Source organism: Cupressus sempervirens, chromosome 10 (assembly GCF_028749045.1).
Source record: "Cupressus sempervirens isolate cs-2001-9-10 chromosome 10, ASM2874904v1, whole genome shotgun sequence".
NCBI classification, from domain to species: Eukaryota; Viridiplantae; Streptophyta; class Pinopsida; order Cupressales; family Cupressaceae; genus Cupressus; species Cupressus sempervirens.
In genome coordinates, this window is record NC_143127.1 from 105,643,074 (window position 1) to 105,665,458 (window position 22,385).

The 22,385-nt window shown below is 34.9% G+C and overlaps 1 protein-coding gene across 1 annotated transcript in view; it reads left to right on the top strand.

Moving 5' to 3' along the window:
• The window catches only part of LOC149532820 (uncharacterized), a 37,945-nt gene extending 15,930 nt beyond the window's left edge, over positions 1–22,015 (top strand). The window contains exon 4 of the mRNA XM_089803500.1: positions 21,600–22,015. Within this exon, the coding sequence (XP_089659626.1) occupies positions 21,600–21,752 (153 nt within the window). The 3' untranslated portion in view covers positions 21,753–22,015. The remainder of the gene's footprint in view (positions 1–21,599) is intronic.
• The last annotated feature ends 370 nt before the right edge of the window (positions 22,016–22,385 follow it).

Here is a 22,385-nt window from a genome sequence, read left to right on the forward strand (position 1 = left end):
CGTGCTCGTATGACGATGCAAACTAGATAATTTCATATTTTATTCTTTTCTATTCATATGACTATTGCTCTACCAGAATTAAGAAATGACAGTAAACTATAAATGTAACCTCATTTGATAATGAAAGGGTCGGCAAATGGTTCTGTAATTCCATTTACAGTATTTTCTTTTCATGTTTTGTAGTCCATGCATTAGATAACTTTGCACTTAGAGTTGAAAGACAATTGTGTATGATCCTGTAAATAATTAGATGGATTCCACTTTGTTTTGATATTTGCAGAACAGCAATTCCATTTGCTGCTTCATATATGGTTCTATTTCTTCTCTTGATAGTTTCATACATGTTAGACATTTCATTGGGAATTAAAGGATAATGTATGCGAATCTATTGGATACTTGTTGAATTCCATTTCAGTCAAGGCTAATAACCAAAGCGATTCCACTTGCCCTCATATGTATAATCCTGTATTTCCTACTTCTGCATTTAAATTAGCAATTTGCATTTAGAGTAGAATTAGAAGTCAGAGAATATCAAGATTATCTATTGTAATCATTCCATTGAGTGTGATAGGTTATTCATATACATCTTGCCTGAGCTGTTTGTGCCTACAAACAACTTGGTTATCCTTTACTGCTCTTAGATTAAGAGCTTATAATATTAAGAATTTTTGATCACATAAAGATGCATTCATTGCTTATTATTGCAAGAATCATAGGGAGTTGTACCCAATCAATTCAGAGGGCAGTGATAGGATACATACACTAACCCATTTGTTGGTAAACATCCTTTTGTTTCTCCAAACATTGCGTATCAAAGAGTCAAGATTATCAAATATAATAAGAGAACAAACTGTTGACCAATAGAAGTTAATGCAACAATTGAAGATATGAAGATGGAAGACATAGCCTGAGGAAGAATCAATTAAAGATGGAAAATACATATGAATTCATATTGATTGAAAAAATGAACAATGTAAATAGTAAACAACAATAGACTTCATTGATAATATATCATTTGAAGGTGAGACAATAGCAATACGTGTACCTGTACAATGTAAAGCTTCAATGTTTAAGCTCTTTCAAGCCCAATAATAATATTAACAAGATGTCGTTGTATAAATTGAATGTATGAATTCAAAGAAATGTTTACCATTACATAGTCGAGCATATGAATATGGAATACCTCAAAAGTATCAAGTGTCAATGATAAATTGAAAGATAGGTTCTATTGCAAAAATAGATAAACTAAGGAGAAAATAAATTATGTTGCAGCAATTGGATCAACAAATTTGATGAGTTTTAGGGATTAGCCCCGCTAGTTACCTCGTTCTCAATAGTGTTTCCATCATAGATTAAAATATCATCATTTTATTGCCGATAAGTAAACTTCTCGCGAGAAGTTTCAGGCGGCGAGAAAACTCTAGTTTTTATCGCCAAATTAGGGTGCCAAGATTTTCAACTTCTCGCCTCGACAAGTTGGCGATATATTGCCAATTTCTCGCGATAACTTGGACTTTTCTCGTGGGTGGCATCTAGTAAAAACTTGCGGTTACAAAAAACAACATTTCATTGTTTCATTTGTTGCGTTTGGCGTCTTGGGTGGAGGAGAAGGGTTTTGGAGCAGCACCAAGTGTTTGGAATTGATTTGTAGCAATTTCCAGAGGATTAGGAGCAGATTCGAACTAGATTCGAAGCTCTTTCCAAGCAAATGACCCCCTGCCTCTCCCATAGTTTTTACTAGAACTATTGGGATGGGGAAGAGGAAGATGTAGAGTCAAAATAGTTTCATATTGAACTTGACATTTGTATTTGCTTATATTTTGACAAAGACAATTTGGTATTTACTATTTGTAGCTTGTTTCGGAGTTCAGAGTTTGTGACTACATCGACATTCCATATGAGGATGCGATTTTGTTACTTATTGTATTTATATATATCTAGATCATCTTGTTTGGTTTGTTTACTCATTTACTGACTCAATACATGCATCTACTTATTGAATTTTGTGAAAAAATGCATTTTTAATTAAATAAAAGTCATTTTTTAAATTCCCAATATTTTCCCGAGAAGTTTCCGACTTCTCTCTGATATTTGCCAAGAAATTTTTTTTTGGCCTCACCGAGAAGTGGCAGAGAACGAGAAGTTGAACTATGGTTTGCATTGTTGGCCATATATTAAGGTTGAGTTTTTTTGAGATATACAATTGTTTCTTTAATCAATATCATGCTCACATTTGTTTACAACAAATATATGATTTCTTTAAGAAATTATGTTCAACAAAAGAGAAGAATTACTAATTGCTTATTTTTATTGCTTTTCTTGTTGCAACTGCAACTACATTATTTACAAATAATTCCTCTCTTGAGGACACATCAAAAGGAATAAATTAATAATAAACTGGACACCCTATTCTTGGGTATTTTGTCCATTTTCATCTTTGGGCTTGTCTTGCCCCTCACATGGTTTATAATAAATCATAAGAGGATTAGTTTGCTTGTCATTCCATTAGTAATAGTCATGCTTTGGCATGTTCTTAATCAGATAGAAAAATATGGGATGTCAGGGTTTCTTGCAAGGTGTCATACAGGTATACATCTTGTTTAACATCCAAATTTACATTTTTCAGTTTATTTTATTTTATATAAGGTGTGATGAGCCCAAGGTTCAGAGTTGAACCTAGCACTCTGATACCATATGTAACATGCTAAAAATTCAGAAACTAATTAATCCTTTAAATAAAGAAATAACATCACAATCTTAACCGAATGAAAGGAGATACCGTTAAATTAGTTATTCTACTCTTTCACATGAAATGGAAATACGAGCTAACTATTATTTACATCCCCAAATAATTAGAAACTAACAACTTTTACCTACTAGATTCACATGACATTCAGATATTAACTACCATTTCACTTGCATGTTCTAATCTAACCTCCTGACTTTGGAAATATTAAAATACATGGAAAGCAATAAGTTTATCAAATGAAATGTGAGAAACATAAAAAGGTTACTAGAGAACAAGCGATTGATGACACTGAGTTGTTCAAGCCTTGGCGTCTGGAAGAGAGGAGAAGCATTGTTGTGGGCTTAACCTCCCAACTGTGAACCTTTAGTATCCCCACACAATTCCCATTGAGAAAGGCCCTCCCTACCCTGGGATTTGGTTTGGGACACCCTTATCGAGCCACTGAGCATCTTGGTGTTAGAGCGTCGACTAGTCAGCTATCGAGGCTGTGGACACTTTCCCATCAGCCTATCTCACAACTGCTAGGACCTTGACCTCGGGTGATTATGGTAGCAGCCATGCCATTAACTACCTTGGCCAGGATTTGGGTGGGCAACCTATATGCCCAATCACCCACCGCTCGACTTGACAACAAGATTTCATACAAGGGATTTCCATGAGCTATCTTAATTACCGAGTTCGAATGTTATTACTGATTATATTTTTCTTTCATTTCAGGATTCTTCCCACTCTCTCCCTTCATCTCGACCATGCTGGTCCTCATGGATGATTGCTTGGGAGGTTCATTACTTGATATATTTTCCATCTTCATGCCAATTCTGGCCTATGGCATCATAAGAAAGTTAAGTCCTTACTCTGAATATTATTTCTTACATATATAGAGCAGCTTCCCCATCTCAAGGATATATGAAGCATATCCCTATATGGTTTGGTACTCATAACAGAGAATATAAGTGCACTCGAATTCCAAACATATCACATGCATAGCTTTTCGGCAATCACATAATTACTTCTTTGTACAAATTATAATGGAAAAGATTACGTCTAGCAACTCCATCTGATTATGGCTTTTTGTATTGGACTCAATGTGCAGAGACTCGAGGGCCCATCTAATGAGTTGGCTACTTCAACCAATGGTGTGATTAAACTGACAACAATATTGATCTCCATGGAATGTGCGTCTACATGATGAGAAAGCATGGCTTTGGGTCTAATGGTTGGTGCATTGTGCCCAATCAATAGAGAAAGTTTGCCTTGGATAAATATTACTTGAACCATCACTGACGAAAGAAGACTGGTAACTAATGGTGCAATGTGAGAACTCCAAAAGCCCAGAAAAACCTAGGGAGATGTGAGAGGGTTCCACATATTACCTGATTTACATCATTGCCCCTTGACCTCACTCTTATTTAAAAGATGGCCCCAATGGGCTCCATTACTTACATGATTTATTGTGACAAATTAGGCGACTCTGAGTTGACAATCTCAAAGAAGTTAACATTGTTTCAGCTGTAGGATTATAGCATTATTGTAGGGTCAATGGAATGTTGAATTGATGTAGGATTCTAATAGCAAATAGGGTCTGCAGGCTGCTTGATGAAGATCAAAAGCTCAAATTATTTTGCAAGACTGAGCTCCACCAGTACCAAAATGTAATGAACAAAACAACAGTCAATCAAAACAAGAATTTTGCTCAATCCTGAATAGAAGGATAGATCTTCTTATCAAAACAATGACACCTCAAAGAGATGTTCTGCCAGGACTCAGAAAATGCGGCTCTACCTGAATTTTGCATTTAGGTAAAAATCCAAGAGGTACAATATTCAAAATGTACACAACTTTAAGGGTAATAACCATTACTCATGGAAAGTGGATCTCAAGTGTCATAATCCAAGTTAGCATGCTGCTGAGGCTGGGATCTCAAACCCTTACCCTTACCTTTCTGCATACCCTGATTTGCAAATGGCATTTCTGCTATCTTGATGGAACCTGTCATGCCCCTGCCATGAAGGGAAAATTGACACCTTAAAAAAAATCATCTTACCTTGAGACTTCACAATTTTTCTAAAGAGTGAACAGAAAAGCTGATAACAAAATCAGCAATTAGTAGAAACAAGCATACATTGGACAGCGATCAGTATTAATAGCAGCGATTTTGATATTAGTTTGAAAGCTAAAATTAGTATTGAAGGGACAGCAATTCTTCGCTGGACACAGATTATACATCACAAGCAGAAGACCATGATGGGAGAGATCATCAAGAAACGAATCTAAAAAGTGTCGGTGCTCATAAGCACAGACCAATACATTTTCTACGAACAATCAGATCTGAATCAGAAATCATTATGCATTGCTGGCAATATTATTCTAATTTCTTAGCCTTTTGTGGTTGCATGAATATATGTTCAATAGATGCATGATGATTAAATACATATAGGTAATAATTTAAATAATATATTTAGTACATAATACCAGATATAAGCAATAATGTGGATTTCCAGTCTACTCACCATATAGTAGCTATTGATCATGGCAAGGTGAGGGAGGGAAATACAAGGAGGGAGCTGTTATAGGCTTCCTCACTAGGTACACCACCTCCTGAGGGCCACATGAGGCCAAGAGGGATGGTATATCTGCTCTTGGGCCTAGGGTAGAGGATCACTTTGGGCACCCTATTGTAATTTCCCCTCCAACCTCTTCATGAGTTGATTGTTGGGATTGATTCAAGAGATTTTCAATCATAGGAGGGTGAATAAGGGTGGCATGAAGAGGGTGAACTGCTATAGGCTTCCTTTTTAGGTACACGCCATTATGGATGGCACAAGACCAAATGAGTCAAAAAGGGATGGTATATTCACTCTTGGGCCTAGATAGAGGATTGTTTTGTGCACCCTATTCTGTCTCCTTATCCAAGCTTCATTATAGTTGAACCCCAATAATAAATTATATATCTTATATGATTAAGATGATTATAAATATATGTCCTTTAACCCTATTAGCAATAATCAATGTAATGAATTGCATCTTCAATAACTATCTAACATGATTGTAGGATCTATCTTGCTTTTACATTGTGGGTTAAATTTTTTAGTTTTAGTGATCTCTAATAGATAAAACTATTACTGCAGATATAGACAATAACTGATATCCTTACTTGAACAATGATAGAACCAGAGATGCAGAGTCTGTTCTCTTAATGGTGATTGCAGAGTCTTTAACTTTAGTGCTGAGGATCGCTGAAGATATACTGTTTTCACAATGGAGATTGCTGAGAGAATATGTAAATCACCTTCAATGAATGCTGTCGATGGTTGTCCTGCAAAATGAATGTGCAGATCACTGGGACTGGAATGCCTTAGATTGATTATTTTCCCATCGATCTGCACTTGTATTTATACATGAGAAAGGTCATGCCTCCCGTAGAGTCACGACTCTACTTGGCCTTTGGCCACGTAGGGTCATGCCTCTATGGAGGCATAACTAACCAATTGTTAGTTAATATAATACAACATATTACATGATCGACAGTATAACACAAGACCCTCGATAACATATACATTATGATGTCTGCCGATAAGATCATCAAAAGGTATGTTAAGACAATCATCCAAACATATATATATATATGTTGGCAATATGACCAATCAATCAAATAAGGTGAGATATGTGGTTGTCATTTATGGCAACATTTGTTTTGCAATTTAGTCATGATTATTTGTGAAGGAAAATTGTCGAAGTATTGGACAGTGTTACGGCAGCATGACAAGATTTCTTGATAGCAGAATATTCCCTTGGAATATTCTCTTGCACAGTTAACCCTAGATGCATGATGTCATCCTGATGATGCATACCAGTGTGCATGTCCATACGATCAACCTAGTTCAAGTTATGGAGGAATAGTGATGTAGATACCTCAGAGTGCAGAACAAAGCATGTCAACAAATTGACTTGTACGACTTGCAGAATTGTTTTGTTTACTAAATCTTGATGAGCCGACTCTAAGGATGATATGTGAGCCGACTAAAGAAGAATTTATTGATATGTTTGATATAAGTAAAGAACTTCAATTGTGAAGTTAATATGGCAATGCGATATTATGATATGTGATGCGAAGCAATGTTATGCGAGATATGATGCAATTTGATACGTGCGTAGTCACTCTTTGTATGAAGAACTGACAATCAAAAGTATTGCCAAGTACAGAAGTATGTATATCTATTCTCTTGAAGAACTTATTGTATAGTTGCATGTTAGGGCAGTGGGCTCTTCTTGCACACATTTGTATGTGATCCACCAACTCCTAATAGGGTTGAGGCTTCCAACAAGGCCTAGTCTCCTAACAGGGACTCGAGACACTATACATTCTTCATAGACTCCTAACAAGGTCAATATCCTTAACCGAATTCTTTTATAGAGTGAATCATCTAGTGGGTTCAACCCCACTGGGGGTTTCCCTTGTTAACAAAATATGGTGTTATGAGTTCTCTTTGTACATGGTTGTTTATACTGTTCAGCATTATTGGTTTACTTCTTTATGCATGTATTAGAGTAGTTAATAATATCCAGTTGTGGGAAAAAAGATTGAAAATATTGATTCACCCCCTCCCCCCCTCTCAGTATTATCTATTTCTAACAATTGGTATTAGAGCCTACTTATTCAAAAAAGGCTTAATAGCTTGAATAAGATCGCTATGGATATGGAACAGTTGAAGAAGAATCTTGAAGGTCTTGAACAAATTGATCTTCTTAAAGAGATGGCCTAAAAGATAGATATAAAGATGCAAAAGCTTACATTGGTGAACTAAAGGACAAGATAGATGACGTAAAACAAAAATGACCTAATGAGCAAACCAATGATGATGATATTGAAGATCTAAAGAAAGAAAATGAGATCTTGAGACATGAGTTAAAAATAGTTGAACTCAAGCTAAGTCTTAAGAAAAATGGAGGAAAGAATGACTCTGAAATAAAAGCTGAAAAATGTAGATCTAAGATCATAGTTAAGCAAGGTAACATCTAAATTGGAATCTATCAAGTTAGAGCATGCAAAATTAGAGAAATACAACAATATTGTGAAAGTTGAGTTTGTCCAAACCAAACAACAACTTGAGAATTTATATACCAGCAGTGAAAAGATTGAAGAACAAATGTCTGTACAGAGACCTAGCTATGACAAGACTGGACTTGGATTCTTCCTTGGACAATCCACCAAGAGATCTATTGAGAGAAAAGAACCTGATACTCCTGAAGTCAAAAAGCATCTAAGCATAAGCAAAATAGATGATACATCTAAAGACAAGAATGTTGCTCACTCTGAGAAATCTAAAGAAACTGATCAAGATGAGGATAAGAGAAGAAAGGAATCTCATGCCTGATGTAATGAACTTGAACATACTGAAGACAATTGCAAAGATAAGTCTTTTAATCCTATTTCAAATTTTTATTGTCATAATTGTCATAGATATGGACATTATGTAGTAGATTGTAAGAAACCTAAATTTGATAATGATAATGCAAATAGTAGAATGTTTAGGAACACTAACCATGCAGGCAATAGAAGAAGATCTCACAGCAATGAAAGTGGAGAAAGAAGAAAAATTGTTCGTTACAAATGCAACAATCTTGGACACATAGCAAGGAATTGCAGAGCACCTAACAACTAGAATAATGAACAAAGAAGGAATGTACCTGTATGCCAATTATGTAATAACTTTGGACACACAACAATTTTTTGCCAAATGGATAGAAGAAACCTTAACAGGAATCAAAATTACAGAAGGAACAATAGAAGAAATGATGACAACCTGAAGGAAGAAATGAAGGAGCTAACAGAAGAATTTAAGGAAATATCTGTAAAAGCAAGAGAAGCTGGAAGTTCTCATACAGCTCAGGAAGAAGCTCATCCTAATATCTTGACAAGACAGTAAAGTCACTTATTGTCTGTGACCCATCTTACTTGCATTAAGCATTCTCAGTAAAACAATGCGTTAGTTAATCATAACTAATGTTAGAAAGAATATCACAAGTTGCGTAGTTAACAGTACATACTAGACATTAAGAGGAGTCTACAGTTAAGTGCGCATTGCTTAATATGATCAGTATAACGATATATAAGAAGAATAACCTCTCTGTTATACAAAGACAGTATTTTGGACTAGTGGCAGATACGCATTTAATGCCAAGCACAGATTGCAAAAGATTTAAAGGATGCAAATTGATTTACGAATATCATTTGCTTGTGCGAAATCTTAAGTGCAAGATTGAAGAAAGATTTGAAGTGTTGAAGAAGTTTGGAGATATGTGAGATCGCTGAAAACCCTAAAACACGAAATTAAGGTATTTTTCGAACTTGTTGAGCATATTTTCAGAAATGGCAAGACGAGAAGTGTTTAATAACTTTAATGTCAGTAATAGACCTAGATATAACTTAAAGAAACACCCATTTGTTTCTCTTCTTGATGACCCAATTGGAGCATTTTCGCAAGTACCGGAAAATATTCTTCATGTTGAGGACATAAGAGGTTATATTCACTGTAAAATAGAAAGCATAGGAGATATTGAGATTCATAAGGAATTGGAAAAAATGTGCAACAATGATTTGTCATTGAAATCAAAATATGCATACCTAGAACAACTTAACCTAGTTAAGCATATGTTCTACATGGACTTTGATAACCACGAATGGACAAGAATCATTCTGAGCAGAGTTCATGATGACCTTCTAAGGTTGGGAGAATCTATCATATGCATTTATAATGACCTAATTCACAAGGTCATAGGTTTGAGTAACAAAGGATGCAATCCAGTGAACATAAAGAATGTGAGCAAGTTAGTCGAAACAAATCTCAACACATGTTTTGATGGCAGAAATATGAAGATCAACTCTATTGAAGATGGAGTAAGACTTGTTAGTAAAATTTTGGGATATAAGTTCAACCGTGGATCTAGGATAGATTCAGTCCCCGCAGGAATTCTTCATGCAACTTATGTGATGGCAGTAAAGGGAGAAAAGGTTAATCTATGTGATACTATCCGAACTCAGTTGTTGGATAACATATCAAAAATTAAGAAATCTAGGAGCGCAGTCTTTAGTTTTGAATCCCTATTGACTCATACATTCTTCTACGCAACAAAGAAGTTTTCTAGTATCTCAAATTGGGATAGAAGTGAGTGCATAATGCAGACTATCACTCGCTCATATAGAACCAAATAAAAAATAGTCAGAGATAATGATATTGATAGAATGATGAAATTATTCCAAGCTGAAATGAAGAAAACGTATAGGATACCTCCTGCACTAATGGAAAAATATAAGGATGGACTATGTTTTTATGGTAGAAATAGTTACACATGCATGGAGGCAGTAGTCCCTCGAGTAAAGTTCATTGAACCTATGGGTTATGAAATGAGTGATGAATTGATTGAAGGATATGCGCAGATAATTCTACAGTCTGAAGTTGATTTTGAATGCCCTAGATGGGGGACATATACTGAGAAGATGAGAGAAGTCAAAACAAATCAAAAAGTCATGGACTCCAAGAAGAAGGTAGAAAGAGCAATTGATTCTATCTTAAAGGAATCAAGAATGTCAAGAAAGGAATTTAAAGAGGTGAAAGGGATAGCCTTGGAAATGAAGGCCAGCGGTCAATCTGAACTATTGACCCTTACACCTATTGCAGTGGTCGGACCTACTGAAGAGGTCACAATTGCACAGACAAGTGCGCAACACCTACAATGCCATATGCAACAGTTGCACAGTAGCAACCTCTGAGGAATGCAAAGAAAACAAAGGAAGCGTCAACACCTAGGAAGTCCACAAGGCTTGAGAAAACCAAACCTGAGAAGTGAGTCAAGCAAACTACAAGTGGACCTAGTAAGAGGAGAAGAACCTTGCAAATCAGTTCCTCTGAATCTGAAGAAGAGACTGGTGATAGACCAGTAGAACCAGCAGAGCAGGAAGCAAAGACTTCAACAGGAAGAAAAGCATGGAAACCAAAGTAGAATATCTTAACATGCAAATTATTAATGACAATAATTTTGTGCAATTGAATAAGTATTATGACTTGTATAATTATATGGATAGAAGACAGCTGGAGAATGTTGTAGTTAGAAATATGATCCTAAAAGATAAAAGGTTTGATAGCATAAGAGGTCAAATACTTGAAGATTTGTACAGTAGATTAAGAAACAGGAAAGGTAGAGTAATTGAGGAAGATAAGAAAATAAGGATAAATATGGTAAAAAAGTTATGTATAGTAAATAATGAGGAAGAGATAAAGGAAATTCTGAAAGGAATAGCACCATTGTTGAGAAATAAGAAGAGATCTATTCTCCTTATGGGAGGAAATTATGAAGAAGTGAATGAGGAAACTAAAAGAGCTATAGTCACATACATGTCTACTATGCCTAAGAAGACTGAGGAGAGTGCACAGCTAGAGAAGAAAGCCCTATGCCTAAGGAGACTGAGAAGAGTGCGCAGACAGAGGAAACCAGTCCTACTGTGGTAATAGTTAGTCCACCTCATAGTTTTGAGCAATCAAGTGATATTCACCACACATTACCATTGGCAGTGAATCTATGCAAGTCGATAACACCAATGTGACAGTGGATAGAACTGGAGACCCATTTAAAGATTTTAGCCCTAGCATTGTTGGCAATATTGTTGATTACAATAGCTCATTTGATGAGGAAAAAGAACAGGAGCAAAAGAAAGATGTACCTTTTGCAAAGAAATTTGAATCTAGCACTGAAACAGCTAATTCAAGTGCGCCTTTAGCAACAGCAGTAGTAAAATCTTCTACACCACCTACAAAAGCAGCAGTAGTCACCACAACAGCAGTATAGTCAGATGAAGAAGATGAGGCACAAAACCTTATATCTTCTTTAAGTAAACTCCTTGAAAAGAAGAAATCAGTCAAGTCTATTGAGAAGACTTTAACCTTAGTTTTGGACAGATTGGAGAAGACAGTAAGTTTTGTTGATACACTTGTAGACATCCAACAGAGAGCAGCAATTTTGTACAAAACCTTTGATAATGAGTTTACAACACTTACCAATGTGGCTACAATTCAAGCACGAACTGAGCATGATGGTAAACTTCTTAATACCATGTGTACAAATATAAGAAATGATATAGAAATGCTAAATGAATGCATTAAGGCATTAAGGCAGAGTACGGAGGAAGGGAAGCAGATATATGATAAGTGCAACATGGCATACCTTCACCTTCATAGTTTTGATGAGAAAATCGAAGAGTAGGTAATTGAGCTTCAGATGCTCACTGATAACTTTGTGAAACAGAATAAAAAATTGGAAACCTTTGAGCATGCAATGCCAGCAATTCATTACAGCATCCGGGATACACAAGCAGAAAAGGAGAAAGCTCTAAAAAGATTTACTCTTTTGAGGGACCATTTATCCCCACAGATTACACTGTTACAAAATCAGTTGGAGGAATGTTTGGTAGCCAAGACCTCATATGACAAGTTTATGGCTACAAGTTTGAATGCAACAGAGTTAGCCACATATGCTCTATGTGCGCTAATTAGTATCTTTGATGCACTAAAAGATAGTTGAAAGAAACACCTTGCGCAATTGAAAACTAACTTCAGTGATTGTTTTCCCAAGTTTTGATGCAACTTTCAGTTTTTGATAGTATTTTCTTTTTGTTGACACCTTTGTCATTGATGTCAAAGGGGGAGAAATAAGGAAAATTGTAATTGTAAGTTATATAGTTGTATTTTGAAGTATAGTAGTAAGCTTTGCTTTAAGCAAGCTTTGTAATCGGAGTTATAAGGGATGTAATCTTTTTTCAAAACATGAATTCAATGTTTTTACTGTGTTATGGCTACTTACTTTGATTGGTATGACAACATGTTTGGGACTTAGCCAATTTTCCCAAAATGTTGCCATCAATGCCAAAGGGGGAGATTGTTGGCAATATGACCAATCAATCAAATAAGGTGAGATATGTGGTTTGTCATTTATGGAAACATTTGTTTTGCAGTTTAGTCATGATTATTTGTGAAGCAAAATTGTTTAAGTATTGGACAGTGTTACAGCAACATGACAAGATTTGTTGATAGCAAAATATTCCCTTGGAATATTCTCTTACGCAGTTAACCCTAGATACATGACATCATCCTGATGATGCATACCAGTGCGGGGAATATTCTCTTACGCAGTTAACCCTAGATGCATGACATCATCCTGATGATGCATACCAGTGCGCATGTCCGTATGATCAACCTAGTTCAAGTTATGGAGGAAATATTGATGTAGACACCTCACAATGCAAAACAGAGCATGTCAGCAAATTGACTTGTACGACTTGTAGAATTGTTTTGTTTACTAAATCTTGATGAGCAGACTCTAAGGATGATATGTGAGCCAACTAAGGAAGAATTTATTGATATGTTTGATATAAGTAAAGAACTTCAATTGTGAAGTTAATATGGCAATGCGATATTATGATATGTGATGCAAAGCAATGTTATGCGAGATATGATGCAATTTGATATGTGCACAGTCACTCTTTGTATGAAGAATTGACAATCAGAAGTATTGCGAAGTACATCAAGTGATCCAGTATTGTATATATATCTATTCTCTGGAAGAACTTATTGTATAGTTGCATGTTAGGGCACTGGGCTCTTCTTGCACACATTTGTATGTGATCCACCAACTCCTAATAGGGTTGAGGCTTCTAACAAGGCCTAGTCTCCTAACAGGGACTCAAGACACTATACATTCTTCATAGACTCCTAACAGGGTCAATATCCTTAACCAGGTTCTTTTATATAGTGAATTATCTAGTGGGTTTCATCCCCACTGGGGTTTTCCCTTGGCCAAGGTTTCCCTAGTTAACAAAATATGGTGTTATGAGCTCTCTTTGTGCATGGTTGTTTATACTGTTCAATATTATTGGTTTACTTCTTTATGCATGTATTAAAGTAGTTAATAATATCCAGTCGTGGGCAAAAAGATTGAAAATACTGACTCACCCCGCACCCCCCCCACCCTCTCAGTATTATCTATTTCTATCAATATATGTAAGTAACATCAATGAATATTATCAGATGAACCTGGTACAAATTTTGCATGTCTGATGAACAGAATTCGCATAACATCATTACTTCTACTGATGCTATACATCAGCACTCCCTCTTAGCAAGGGAGAAGTAATACACCTTCACAATAGAATATTTGAATACATTATCTGATCTTAACACTTTAAAACAATGACTTGTCAAATAATTAAAATTACCATGCTATGAACACTATCATAACATATATTATGATCTCTAATTGTCCGAAACAATATCTAGAGTAATCATAACGGATTCATTATCAATGATCTCTAATTGTCCGAAATAATATCTAGAGATGTCCATGCTAATAGGCCTATCATTTGCAAGATCGTCACCTTACAAATGGTTACCTTTTGAATAGATATATGTCCATGAAAGATCGCCACCTTTCATTACATATCTGATGCAACTAAACAACAATAGAAGCAAAAACTCACATGAATTGAAAACTTAAATTCAATATTCAATATTACAATTTAATCATACCAAGTTTTCCTCTGAAGTAATCCAACTTAACTTTAGCAAGAGGCTTAGTAAAGATATCTGTTGTTTGCTCATTACTACTGATGTACTCTAGTTGAATGACTCCTTGATCCACCATATATCTAATGTAGTGGTCAGGAATTTCAATATGTTTGGAACGATTGTGGAAAACTGGGTTAGCTGAAAACTTGATGCAACTTTGATTATCACAATGAATCATTGTGGGCTTCAAAGGTCTTTTGAACAAATCTACTAACAATTTTCGTAGCCATACCACTTCTCTAGCACCCAAGGAAGAGGCAATGTATTCTACTTCGGTAGAATTTAATGCAACTGAAGACTGTTTTCTGTTGAACCAGGAAACCATTCCAGATCCTAGACTGAAGCAACATCCAGAAGTACTCTTACGTTTAGTAGGACTGCCTGCCCAATCGGAATCAAAATATCCATGAAGGTTGATGTTGACTTGATCATATTTGATTCCCATCTCAATAGTACCTTTTAGATATCTCAAAATGTATTTAGTTGCATGTAGATGTATCTTCTTTGGTGCACACATAAACTGACTCAAGGTGTTAGTTGCATAACATATGTCAGGATGAGTATTCACCAAATACATTAAAGATCCAATGATCTGCTTGTAGTAAGTAAAATCTGTAGGTTCTGATTTGATCATAACATCCTTTAACTTGTGTAGATTGACTTCCATAGGAGTAGAAGCTGGTTTACATTCCATCATTCCAAAATTTGTTAGAATATCAACTGTATATTTTCCTTGATTCAAAAAAATGTAGTTACCTTTTTGCCAGACTTCTAATCCAAGGAAGTAGTGTAGAAGACCTAAATCTTTCCTATCAAACTTTTCTATGAGTTTTTGTTTGCATTTCTTTATGAGATGTTCTTCACCTATTATCAATAAATCATCAACGTATAACACAAGAATAATCATATCATCACCATTTATTTTCAAGTATAAGTTAGGGTCAACTTCATTTTTAGAATATTCTAACTTCATTAGATAGTTGTCTATCCTTTCATTCCACGCTCTGGGAGCCTGTTTGAGAGCATACAGAGCTTTCTTTAATTTACAAATGTGAGTTTTGTTGTCATGAGTGTAGAATCCTTCTGGTTGCTCGATATAAACTTCTTCAATTTTGCCATTTAGGAATGCTGTTTTGACATCCATTTGATAAATTTTCTATTCTTTGGATGCAGCGATAGCCAAGATGGTTCTAACTGAAGTGTATCTAGCAACTGGTGCAAATGTTTCTTCATAATCGATGCCTTCTTTCTGTGAGAAACCCTGTGTTACAAATCTGGCTTTGTACTTTTCAATGCTGCCATCAGATGCATGTTTAATTTTAAACAACCATTTAGAAGAACCAATTGATTTGTTTTTAGGCCTCGGTACAACATCCCATACATCATTTTTTAGTATGAAATTATATTCTTCAATCATTGCTTCTTTCCAAGATCGACTTGATAGTGTTTCTTAAACATTTGAAGGTTCTATTTTTATAAGTTTAGTTAATAATGCAACATAACATGACTGATTCTTGTTCTTTTACTTTCTTGAATTACTTCATCAGGTTCAACCTGATTTTTTTCTATCATTTTCCTACCCTAGAGTGGCCTCTTTTTATTGTTGATATTTTCAGAATCTTCATGATTAGATGTAGAGGTAGAAGACAGTTCAATATCATTCTCCCTCTCAATTTTTGCTTGGTGATTTTCATCTACTTCAGGATTAGATTCATCACTGTTTCTAGAAATATTAAAGGCGATATCTTCTTCAAATTTCACGTCTCTATTAATCTCAATTGTTCTTTGACCTGGTATAAAGACCCTGCAACCTTTGGTTGTTTCACTGTATCCAATGAGTAACCCCTTCTTTTCGAATGGTTCTAGTTTTGTTCTTTTCTCTTTAGGAATGTGGATATAAACAGGATATCCAAATATTCTTAGATGACTTAGATTTGGTTTACTACCCATAAATACTTCTTCAGGAGTGGTGTTCTCTAATACTAAGTGTGGACATCTGTTTTGAATGTAGACTGCAGTGTTAGATGCTTCAGCCCAGAAGGAAGTATGAAGGTTTTGATCGTGCATCATTGCTCTAGCTGATTCAACAATTGATCTATTTTTACGTTCTACAACTCCATTTTGTTGAGGATTATATGGTACAGAAAACTCCCTCTTAATCCCAACAACAATGCAAAAGTTTTTAAAAATTTCAGAGATGTATTTACCTCTATTGTCTGACCTTAGTATTTTTATTTTCTATCCTGACTGATTTTCAACTAGGGCTTTGAATTCTATGAATTTTGATAATACTTCAGCTGATTCTTTCTGTTTTAGAAAGTAGATCCAAGTTCTTCTAGAGTAATCATCAATAAAAATTACATAAAAGAGGCACCCGTTAAGAGAAGGTATAGACATAGGGCCGCACAGGTCAATGTGAATCAATTCAAGGATGGATTTTGATTTGTGAACACTTTTAGGAAATGATTGCTTTGTGTTTCACCTAGGGCACATCCTTTGCAAATGCTTTAGTGATTAGTTTTGAGACTAGGTAAACCTTTTACAATTTTTTCTATAGATGATAATGCATGATAGTGAAGGTGACCTAGCCTTCTATGCCAAATTTTGGTAGAGTTTGATGTTTCAAGACTTAGAGCTAAGTTTTGATTGTTACACGGTTTATACAGACTTCCGACTCTGAATCCAATAGAAATGGCTTTCTTGATATTAGAGTTATTTGGCCAAGATAGAACTTTGTCCTCTTGAAAAGTGATTCTAAATCCTTGATCAGCAAGACCAAAGATAGAGATTAGATTTCTTTTTATTCTAGGTACATATAAAACATTTTTGAGTTGGAGAGTAATTCCTAAATTTAGGTAAATAGAATAGGAGCCAATACCTTTGATAGGATGAGTAGAGTTGTCTTTAGTGGTAACTTCTTTTGAGGAGTGTTTTGAGAAGGTTTCAAATTTTTCTCTAAAACCAATGATGTGTCGAGATGCTCCACTGCCTATGATCCAAGTGTTGTTGTTTGAGTTTAATTCACTTGAAAGCGCTAAATAAAATGCAAAGTTTTCTTTTTCTTCTTTCTCTACTTCCTTTTCTTTGATTTCTGCTAGAGCTGCTTGAATTCTCTTTCGTTCAGGGCATAAATTATGAGAGTGACCAATTTTATCACATTTGAAACATCTAATTTTGGACCAATCACGTTTCTTATATGATTTGTTAGTTTCTTTCTTATTATGTTTGAATTTTTTTCCTTGTTTGAATTTGCACGAAGAGCTTGAATGTCTCCCTCTTGATTTATACTTAGTCGTCTTGAGACTAATCTTGATTCTTCTTGTGTGCATTCATTTTTTAGTAATTCAAATTTAGGAAGCTCGGGTCGAGAGCTTAGGCCTCGAATAAATGTTTCCTAAGATAGAGAAAGTCCTCTTAATGCTATCATGCTAAGTTCTTTGCCATCAACTTGATTTTCCATTATTGCAAGTTGATCTTTTAATTCAAAAATCCTTAGAAAGTAGGATGTAATAGATTCTCCATTTTTCATCTTTATATATAGTAGATCTTGTTTTAGAGTTAACAATCTACTAGTATTGTTGATTTCAAATGTATCTCTGATTGTAGAAAACATTTCAAAAGCAGTCTTGAGACTGGATATGGATGGAAGAATATGATCTTTTATAGAATCTATTATAATGTTCATTGCTTTGTTATTGTGTCTTTTCCAAGTTATTTTCTCTGGATCATTTTCAGGCATGGATATGTTTGTTTCCATATACTCCTCTAATTCCATTTTTCTTAAGATTATCATGATTCGAATTTTCCATGACAAAAAATTTGATGCTCCCTCAAGCCTATCCTCTAGATTCACCATTTTGATTTAAGAATATAATTTAACTTTTATAAATCTGAAACTTTAGATTTTAATTGAGTAATAGATTTTCTTATTAAAATGGCTCTGATACCATGATAGTTTTAGTGATCTCTAATAGATAAAACCATGGTTACCGGGAGACCCGTCTCCCCTCTAAAAGTCGCATCTCGGAGACTGAGACGCATCTCAGAGACTTTTCGTGTCTCCGGAGACCTCAAAAAAGGTTGGAGACGAAGTCTCCTGAAGTCTCCCCATCTCTTAAACCAAAAAGTGAAGTCTCCCCGAAGTCTCCTAATAAAATATAAATGTAAAATATAATATTAAATAATTTTATATATTTTAGCCCTCATTTTAATGTTTTTAATGTAAAAATTAAGACCACTGACAATTTAAATGATTAAATCATTTAAAATATTTTATTTAATAAATTAATAACTTTAAAAACATTAGAAACACTTTTAAAAAATTATTTTTATTCGACAATTTAAATGATTAAATCATTTAAAATATTTTTGGAGAGATGATTTTTTGGAGAGCATGATAGCTGAAGACCATGAGATGGATGATCACAACCTTGTGGAGTAGATGATAGTACCATCGACATACTAATACTAGATATATTTCTGTTTTTTGTTTATTGTACAAAGTGTTCATTTTTGTTTGCATATCGGCAATTCAGCATCAAACTATACTTTTTTGAATTTAAAATTTGAATATGTAATGATAATCTCAGCGATTATCAATCTGATATGATGGTGATCATATGCAATATTCAAACAACAAATATGTCTATGAGATACAATATTGTGATCATGTGAGTTTTGAAATCTTTGACTCTATGAGTCTATTTTAATTTTTAATGTGACATTATTATTATTATTTACTTTAGTCTTACAGTATTACTATTTTCAAATTTTGTATTTACTTTTAGTATTAGACTCTTTAAACTATTAAAAATTTGCTGTCTCCAAGTACCCCCGTCTCCTATTTGAAAAATTGCCGTACCGGTACCAGTACCAGTACCGGAGACCTTGAAGTCTCCCCGTCTCCCAGTGACCTTGGATAAAACTATTACTGCAGATATAGACAATAACTGATATCCTTACTTGAACAATAACAGAACCAGAGATGCAGATTCTGTTCTCTTAATGGTGATTGTAGAGTGTTTAACTTTAGTGCTGAGGATCACTGAAGATATACTGTTTTCACAATGGAGATTGCTGAGAGAATAAGTAAATCACCTTCAATGAATGCTGTCGATAGTTGTCCTGCAAAATGAATGTGCAGATCACTGGGACTGTAATGCCTTAGATTGATTATTTTCCCATTGATCTGCACTTGTATATATACATGAGAAAGGTCATGCCTCCCATAGAGTCATGACTCTACGTGGCCTTTGGCCATGTAGGGTCATGCCTATAGGGAGGCATAACTAACCAACTGTTAATATAATACAACATATTACATGATCGGCAGTAAAACACAAGACCCCCAATAACATACACATTATGATGTCTGCCGATAATGTGTACATTACAATGTCTGACAATAAGATCACCAAAGGTATGTTAAGACAATCATCCAAATGAGATATATATATATATATATATATATATATATATATATATATATGATGTTATCAGATGAACCTGGTACAAATTTTGCATATGTCTGATGAACAGAATTCGCACAACATCATTACTTCTACTGATGCTATATATCAACAAAATTATATCTCTAACTACATTATGTTCCTATTGGTTTTTATTGAATTTGTGGTTCTAGGGCAAAATATTGGGTAATCCCAAAGGGGACATTACAGAACTATTGTTTCATATCTCTTGAAGGCATTCTTGTAAGAATTAAGCATACAGGGAGTTATAATTCTTGCATTTGGTGCATAGGAAGAAGTTATTAATAATTGTCCCTTGCATATGAGACATGTCCAATTTGAAGTCACTGGAGGAAATGCCTAGACCATCCAATTTTTTCTTTAATCATATTTACAGAAAGTCTTTAGAAACATTTGGATAAAATCTCAATGACCTGGATTAAATGTTCAGTTTGCACTTACTAACAGATTAGAAACAGAAATCTTCCTCTATGTCCACATATCTAAAATAGTTCCCCTTAAGGCACACTTCTTAAAGCTCTCTTTCTATCCTGTTACAGCTATACAAGCACTTATTTTTTGGCACAAGTTTATTATATTGTCTTTAAGATAGCATTATTTACACATTTCCCCAAGCATAATATTTTGTATGTACTATTTGGAAAGCCAATAACCTAGTTTGGCCGTATCATGATCATACACTTGAACTTTGTTGGGACAGTCCAACCTACCCATTTTCTGGAACATGACCTCTTTTCCCTCTGTCATCTATTTTTCCAATAAACCTGTTTCTCTAAATCATTGGCACATTATGAGAAGATTCTTCATTTGTTGGAACCTGAGATATTCTGAGCCATAAGATAACTCTCAACTTTGGGGCGGGGGCCCTAGCTCGGTTGGCTAAATCTTCCCTGTAGCAGGGGGTTGGTCACGGGTTCTAGTCTCCCCCGTCCCTGTGGTACCGGTGGGCGTGTCGCGCCAGTGCTACCGGTCACGTTAAAAAGTTTACCCGGCGCATTAAAAGAGTAAAAAAAAAAAAAAAACAAAAAATAACTCTCAACTTTCTTAATATTGATTGTCAAGCAAAGCAACCTTGATTGACATTCTGCCTCAATTGCACTCCTAAATTGTACCCAAAAAGATCTAGCAAAAAATTACAGGAAAATAAGACCAGGTATGTAACTTCCATTGAAAAATGCAATGACCTGTCTAAAAGACTGTTTCATCCGTGCTTGAGAGTATTTCTATAATATGCAATGTAACTTTTATGCTGATACTGTGTAATAAGTCTTCCAAAGGAGATATAATTGCAAGAAATACACACACACACACAAAGACAACAATGCATAAGCCTTGATATTGTTTAAGGTTTCTTTAAATGTGGTCATAGTGGGACACTAAAACAGAGACTTCCAGTGACGAAGCTGCTAGAGCTGAGGGATATTTAAGACCTTTAGTTTCCACAGAACCACATCATTGGACTGTTTGTCCAACAGTTCTGTTGCGACATAATGACTGTACTAGGCTTTTTTTTAGGTAATCATGCCCTGCTATTCCTTTTTTTTTTAATGTGTAGCTTTCTTTTCCAGCATTTAAATTATTTGACGCCCGCCTAAAGTCTTACTGCATTATATTTCAATCCTGAGGTCTCTTGAAGGTAGAACTTGGGAAAAGGTTACCCTATATTTAGTTTTATGCAAAACTAATGAGCTTATGATTTTAGCCAGCTATTTTGGTTTTGATATTTTATTTATGGATTTGTTGCAGGCATTGATGAGAAAATGGGGTGTGAGAGCAGTTCCTAGTTTCCGATTTTACAAGGGAGGGAAACTAATTCATTCCCATTCTGGAGCGAATGAGGATGAGCTCCGTTCAAAATTTTTAACACATTATGTTGCTGTCCAAAGTGTATCTAGTTAAACGAGACTGGTGTAGTTATAGTGTATGAAGATTATGGCGCAACTATGTACAGCAAACCATGATGTATTTCCATTGTAAAGTGTTCTATTTAGGCAGTGAAAATTGACATAAAGGAGGTCTCATCAGGCTTTATTATGTTCAAGGGTTATGTCCATGAATGACATTGGCGCTGATTAGTGTTATTTTGGTATATCTGCTTCTCAAAACACATGATGTAATGTGGAATCTAGAGGGTTATAATTACTATTTTGAAACATAGATCAGTCAATGGCTTTCATGGTTCTCTCACACGATTATAATTTTGGGGTTAGCATGAGTGGACTCCTTGGATCATAATCTTCATCGCTGTGTCTCAGTTTTTAGGTGTAGATTTCAGAGTACAAAAGTAAAAATCCTCGTTTGGGTTTATAGGACAAAACATATACAGAAAAAGGAAATACAAGGGATCTGAAATATGGATATACTTTTTCTACATTGTATTCATTAAATTTAAATTAGCACTGGCAGAAACAGTGGATGTCATGGTAAATAACTACAAACTAAAAGAGAATGTTTTGAATGTCAATATATTTTATGATCAAGGAATGAGAAATATCTAGCTATCATGTGTGTTAAAAATGGAAGCAGCACAAT